The 6,998-nt window shown below is 39.5% G+C and overlaps 1 protein-coding gene across 1 annotated transcript; it reads left to right on the top strand.

Annotated features, from left to right (window-relative positions):
• Positions 1–943: 943 nt before the first annotated feature.
• On the top strand, positions 944–2,095 carry uts2r3 (urotensin-2 receptor 3; the record flags this gene model as incomplete). The annotated part of the gene is made up of 1 exon (XM_084090126.1): positions 944–2,095. The coding sequence occupies one exon, from the start codon at positions 944–946 to the stop codon at positions 2,093–2,095; it is 1,152 nt and encodes a 383-aa protein (XP_083946252.1).
• Between the last annotated feature and the right edge of the window lie 4,903 nt (positions 2,096–6,998).

The raw sequence follows: 6,998 nt of genomic DNA, 5'->3' as shown, positions 1-6,998 counted from the left end.
TTGAATTAATAAATAAATTAACTCAAATTAGCCAATCTGTCGATCTCCGTGTCGATCTAAAAGGTGTTATTTAAAGCACCCTGGTAAAGGGTGATGGGCGCAGCGGGTACTGCCTGTGCCAGTGCTTCACTGTAGTAACAGTAGCTCGTAGCCTTGTAACCCGTCTCTTTCTCAGGGTCACCATGTGCCACATAATTCTCTCCCGTATGTGTTCTTGCGCCCCCCGGCTGGGCTTTGATCTTCACACCCGTCATTATGACGAGGAATATAGAATTCCCCGAGAAAAGAAGTGCCATGCCGCTTTATGACGACATAGATGCAAAATAGCCTACATTCAAGTGTTTCTCATTGTCTTATTTAAAAAAATAAAAAAAAATAATTCAGGACTTAAGCTTAAAATTTCATAGGTTTGTGAGGACATTTTTAGAGTAGCTTAAAACAGCGCTGCTGAGATCATTGATCTTAAATAGCCTAACTAGGCTACTTGATAAATTTTATTAACATTGATAATTGTAAGCTAATAACAGGTTAAACTAATCCAACCAAGTTTGCTGTGTTGATATTAGTTAGTTGAGCTCTTTACCAAAAAAATTAACCCTTGTAGATTTGTACGAATTTCTGTCAATACTGTCAAAACTGGTGCTGTGCATCTAACGATTAATTATCTTGAACATAATATTAGAGTTCTTGTAATCTGTGATATGCATGATATTTAGCGTACTTTGACAAACTTGCCAATTTGTAGTTTAAATTTTTTTGTTTTTATAAAATCAGTGTTTCTTTGTTTCTCTCTCCTCTCTCACCCATTAAAGCAGTCCACTCACAGCTCCCCCCTTCACATTTGGATTCTCTGATCACCTGGGCACAGTAAACACCCTAATACACGCTGAAGTTACATCTCTCAGAAGGTCACTCATCTTGGGATTCTTGCCATCCAGGACAAATGGACGTCTCTGGCTCTACTTTTCTTTCCTCTTCCCCTTCCCCTTCCTACACCTTTCCCTTTCTCACTAACCTCTCCATTCCCTCATCCTCTCCTTCTCACTCCCCATCCCCAAGTGTAGCCTCCACTGCTCTCTTCTGCTTTTTCCTATCCCTCCTTTCTCTACTGGGCATTCTGGGCAACCTGTACACCCTAGGGCTTCTGATTCGCCGCCGCAGGATGTCTAGGCGGCGGCGTGCCTCTCCTACCTGTTGTTACAGCTCCTCCTGCCTCGGCACCTCCTCCCCTTCTTTCTCTCCCTCCTCCTCTCCCACCTCGTCCTCCTCCTCTTCCTCCCTTCACCTGCAGGTTCTGAGCCTGGCTTTAGCAGACCTGGTGTACCTCTCCACTGCCCCCTTCATTGTGTACGACAGCCTGGCATCTGACTGGGCCTTCGGTGAACTAGGCTGTCGGCTCCTACTCAGTCTGGATTTGCTCACCATGCACGCAAGCATCTTCACCCTCACTGCTATGAGTCTGGATAGGTATCGAGCTGTGGCCGATCCGCTGGTAGCCTCGTCCACACCTTCCTCTGGACTCCTGCGAGTCGCTTTGGCCTGGGGCTTTGCCGTGGCTCTCAGTTTGCCCATGATGATCACTTTGCACCTCGAGGACGGAGAGAACCAGGAAGGCAAGTTGTGCGTTCCCGCCTGGGACGAGCAGAGTTCGAAAGCCTACCTCAGTGTACTCTTCTGCACCAGTATCCTAGGCCCAGGGCTGGCCATCGGAGCTTTGTATGCAGCTTTGGGGAGACTCTACTGGGTATCTCAGACGCAGCCAGCTTGGGTCGGAGGGAGCAACGCCTACCCGCCCCGTGCACCTCGCCCCAAAGTCCTGCTCCTCATCCTGGGAATTGTGTTGACGTTCTGGGCTTGTTTCCTTCCATTCTGGATCTGGCAGCTTCTACTATTGTACCGGCCCGAGGTTCTGCGCGTGGTGCCGGTGGGCACGCAGGTGACGATTAATCGCATCCTCACAGGGCTGACTTATGGAAACTCGTGTGTGAATCCCTTCTTCTACACACTGCTGACAGGCAAGCGCAGGCGTCCCAGCAGGAAGGCCATAAGTGTGGCTGCCCCACTCTGCAACAAGGGCAGCTCTGAACAACAATAACAGCTGCCCACTATTTTATTCGCCAATTAGCGCAGCCCATGACCAATAAGACTGTGCATAGTTATGTTCATTACAAAGATTACTAATTTTGGTGCTAAAGGGCTTAAAGATTATAGCTTTGTACGCTGTGCAATTATAATAATACTCTTTTATCCAAGCCACTGACGGTGTGTCTTCTCTGCTCCCTGGACCCCTGTACATATATCATCATAGTTAATATGATCAGCAATATGGTCCCTGCAAACCAAAATGAAATAAGTGATGAAAACTTACAGAAATCTTTAGGGTTTGTCACCTTTGACATAGCAATCAATTCTGGTCAAGCCGCTGTTAAATACTAGTGGACAAAAATGTGTGAAACATCTGTTTATAGGACAACTTGAAAGGGACAAAACAAGCTTTGTCAGGATTCGTAAATCGCCCCCAGGATACTGTAAAAGCAGGTGTGAAACATTTAACTACCAAATTGGTTTAAGTGCAAAGGAGAAATTACATGGATTTGGCTCAAAGCTAAAAGGACTTGTCAGAGTTTGCTCTTTTGAGGAGGAAAAATCACTTCTGTCATGAAGCCAGGATAAACAATCCAATAGGACATTACGTCCTCCATGAGGTACTTCATTATAACTAAAATATAATTTTAGCCAACAGATCTGTTACAATCCTGACTTTGTCTATTTATTGGCACCTTATTTGAATCATTCGTTTTTTTATTCTACCTGATTCTGTTTTTTTTTTTTTTGTGTGTCACAATTAAATTGAATTATGCAATTTTAAACAAAATTTAGAATTTTGAACCACTCTTACAAAAAAAGTAGTCAACATTTGAAGTGGATCAAAACCTTTCATCAAAGTTATACATGAAATTTGAACAATACCCGTTCTTGTCTTAGGACAACTTTGATGAACTTTTTTGATCCACACAAATTTGTTCCATTTGTAAAACCGTATCTTTACCCCTATTTATGCATGTTTATGGACAATGTCAGCTAGGGAAATATTTATATCTCTAAAATTTTGAGATCAAGTGTTCTAAAAAAAAATAAAAAAAATAATGCTGTATTTGAAAAATTGCACCAAGCCTGGACCCTTCAAGATATATTTTTGAAAAGATTTTTGTTTTAATTGTTCTAGCTTACCTGTATTATATTTGTTATGATTTACTGTTTAATAATGCATTGCTTTGCACAAGAAAGCTTGGCTGAAAGAATTATAAATGAAATCTGAGGTGCTTATTATATCATACAATTGTCAATAAAGAAATATTCTATGTACGACCAACAACAGAATGGTTCATGATCTGAATGAGTCTTCTGGGAAGCTTTAGAAGACTTCCTGACACTGGCTAAATGATACTGCAGAAACGTGACACTGTAAAGCAGAACTGTCCTTATTACAATAGCAGATGAGTGGGTTTTTCAGTGAAGAAAATGAAGAGAGAGGGAAGGGCAGAGAGATGGAGAAAGACATTAGAAAGGAGAATGGACGAGAAATTAATTAGAAATGAAGAGAAAAACACAGAAAACAGTCAGAGAGAGGGAGAGATCGAGACTGTGCAAATAAAATAAAAAATGAAATATGGTTTTCATTCAGGAAGCATTTATTTATGTGTCTGCATTGGCCTGGACTATGCTTTTGCTAGCATTCACTTTTTTGTGGGTCTTGCATGGGGTGTGTGTGTGTTGCACTGCAGTGCTTGGATGTGACTGTGTTTTCATTGGATAATATCAGCCTTATTGAGTCTGTATCAGCTTTTTGCACTTTCTGAAACTGACCCACAAATGTTGGTGTGTGTGCTTCAACCTTCATGTTTGGTTAGTAAACTTTGTAATGCAGTTTGTGACTGATTGGCATCGTCATAAACAAGTACAGACTACCCAAAAAGGAACCTTGTATTTGCAATATGTACAATTCATGTGTATTGCTAAATGGCAGTACTGTATTGGTTTGTGGTTGCCTGCTGTTTTGTGACGCACATGAACTATTGTTGTTTGAAAGAGAGCAGTGAAGATTGTAGACGTCTCTGTGTGTGTGTGTCACATGGGTGTCTGTCTTTAGCCCCTTGGAGATGTAATTGGGACTTGGCAGGTGTTTTTTAAGATGAAACATAAAAAAGAATATAAAATCAACAATACACAACTAAATAATGTTATACATCCTGAGTTAGATAAGCTGGATACAATGATCAAACACCTAATCTACCTTTACACAACATTTTTATGTTTGAGGTTGTGATTTCATTGAGCTATATCATAAAATACTGATGTTCTCATCATTTGGTCTAAAAGCTCCATCCAGCCACTATAATGTAGTTTGGAAAAACGCCATCTAACATGGGACTCCATGAGGACCTGATGTGTGCACCTCCCTCTCTTTTCATTTTCCTTAGGCATGTGTTTCCATTTACCTGAGAAACATTACAGCATCTTGAAGGAATAATATTGTATGTGTATGTTCTTACCTCACGGTGTGATCAGACAGTTGAAAGTCATAAATGAGGTCCTATTGCATGAGAATACAGTTGCCACAACAGCTTCAGTTTGTCTCAATGATCCACTTTTCACTTGGGTAAATCCTGTGGAAAAACAAGCTTGTAATGTATTTAATGTGTCAGTTATTTTATATTAAATGATAGTTCACCATTTACTCATCCTCAAGTTGTTCCAAACCTTTATGATTTTCTTTCTTCTGCTGGACAAAAAATATGATATTTTGAAGAATGTTGGTAACCAAACAGTTAATGGGCCCCATTGACTTCCATTGGGGGGGAAAAAAATAGTATTTTCGCTTTGTGTGGAAATGTAATTTGTCAGTGTTCACTGCTAGTCTTCTCATTTGCTTTTTTTCAAATATGCTGAATCACAGTCTGTCATATGATATGCGATGGTGACAACACCCAAATTAAATTTGAGATCTGACGGGAGAGGACGCTTATGAGTGCCTTTCTATAGCTCAAACAGTAGAGCATGGAGCTAGCAACACTAAGGTCATGGGTTTGATGCCCAGGAAAAGCAAGAACTGATAAAATGTGTACCTTCAATGCAGTTTTTAAGTCTCTTGGGATAAAAAGCATCTGCCATATTGCTTTTATATATTATATTTTAAATATCTGCCATATTGATTTATATTGCTTTTCTGGAGCTTGGCAATATAAACTGATCTTTATTTGCAAGATTTTTTTTTTTTGCCGAACATAACTTTTTGCGTTTCACAAAAGAAAGAAGATAATATTGGGTCAAAATGACTCAGTAAAAGTGAGTAAATTACGAACAATGTTAATTTGGGTGAATTATTTCTTTTAGATGTATGCTTCTCATGCTCATCTGTTCTATCACATAAGCAGAACTGCTGATTCAGATTAATTGAATAGTATTTAGCATTAAGAAGTCTTTCGGGGGACGTTCTTAGCCTGATAGTTTAATAACAAGACTTTGGGGTCTTGAACTCAGACCCTCTCCGTTGTTCTCTCTCAAGAGGGTCTGAATGATTGAGCATGTGATAAACTTCAAACATATGCTTGTATCCAACGAACCCAAACAGTGGAAAATATTGCCATGAGGGAGGGAAGCAAATCCATAAGCTGTCAGTTTATATTGGTAGTCACCAAGAGCTGGTATGGTTGAGGTTTCCAACAATAACCACTGCGACCGTCAGAGAGAAAGCTCTAATTTTGAAGGAGGCAGCAGAAAGCTCCTGAAGACCGACCTCAAGAGGTACGTATGGGGGGAAATAGTTCACTTTTTTTTTCCACTGCATCGTTTTGTGTTACCTGTGTGCTTCATAAATCCAACACATGTTCCTGTTCCTGGAATCCTGAGTGTCTTTCCATCCTCACACTCCCCTCCCTGTGCTGCAGTGTTTGTGGCAGGGGCAGGTGCCCCTCCCTTGGGCAGTCAGCACAGGAAAGTCTCCTGCTGGGCAGACGAGACTAGGCCGAAGTTTAGGCCAAGCTCCTGCTGAGAGAGAATAAGAGGCTCCCTTTCTCTAAGACACACATACACAGACCCAAATTCAAAATTCCCATCTGTTTTTTCTCTCTCTTTTCCTTTGTATGTATCTTCCTTGCCCGTTTTTCTCCCTTTATGAGCAGTGAAAGAATATACAATCGCCCCAATGTGTAGAAAATGTATGACTGTCATTACATTAGATTGCAAAATATCAAAATAAGTGGGGGGAGGTAGCACAAATAGTGATATGACCGTGTTCAAAACACAGCGTTAAGAAGCTTGCAAATCTTTTGAATGAGTGCTCAATTCAAACTGACCAAGTCATGTGATTTCTGGAAACGAGGCTTTGTTCTGGACCTGATCTGATCTAAGTGAACCCATGAATGAAGCAGTATAAAATGTAAAGTATTAAGTTTTATAATTTAATAAAAGTTGTATTTTTGCTGCAATCTCAATGCGTTTAGTTTAACCAGCAGATGTCCCCAGAGTGCGGAATTTTACAGAGCTTCCAAAAATAAAAAATAAAAAAATAAAAAATAATCATTTTGAAAAGCAAATTGTTTAGTTGATTCAGTTTTTAAAAGCCTCACTGTAAAAAAAAGAAAGAAAAGATGATCAATAAGTTATGACATGGTTTTACATTGCTTTAACTCATCAAAATAAGTTAAGCAATTTTCAACATTTTTATAAGTTATACAAAATTCAACTCATTTAAGTCATTTTAATGTAACTTAAGTTGAAATGACTTGAACATCCAAGTTGATTGTACTGTAGTGTATCACTTCTCTGATCGCCAAGCACATTTTTCTAGTTAAACATTTAACAAAAAAAAAATGTTTGTAAAGTGTTTAATTATAAAACACACACACACACACACATATATATATATATATATAATTAATGTACTTACACCATCACGATTAAAACACTTAATGTATATCGTATTTATTTACTTCTGT

The sequence above is a fragment of the Abramis brama genome (assembly GCF_963993115.1).
Source record: "Abramis brama genome assembly, chromosome: 17".
Taxonomy (NCBI): Eukaryota; Metazoa; Chordata; class Actinopteri; order Cypriniformes; family Leuciscidae; genus Abramis; species Abramis brama.
The sequence above is the reverse complement of the archived record's forward strand: the minus strand, read 5'-3'. Positions and strand labels throughout refer to the sequence as shown.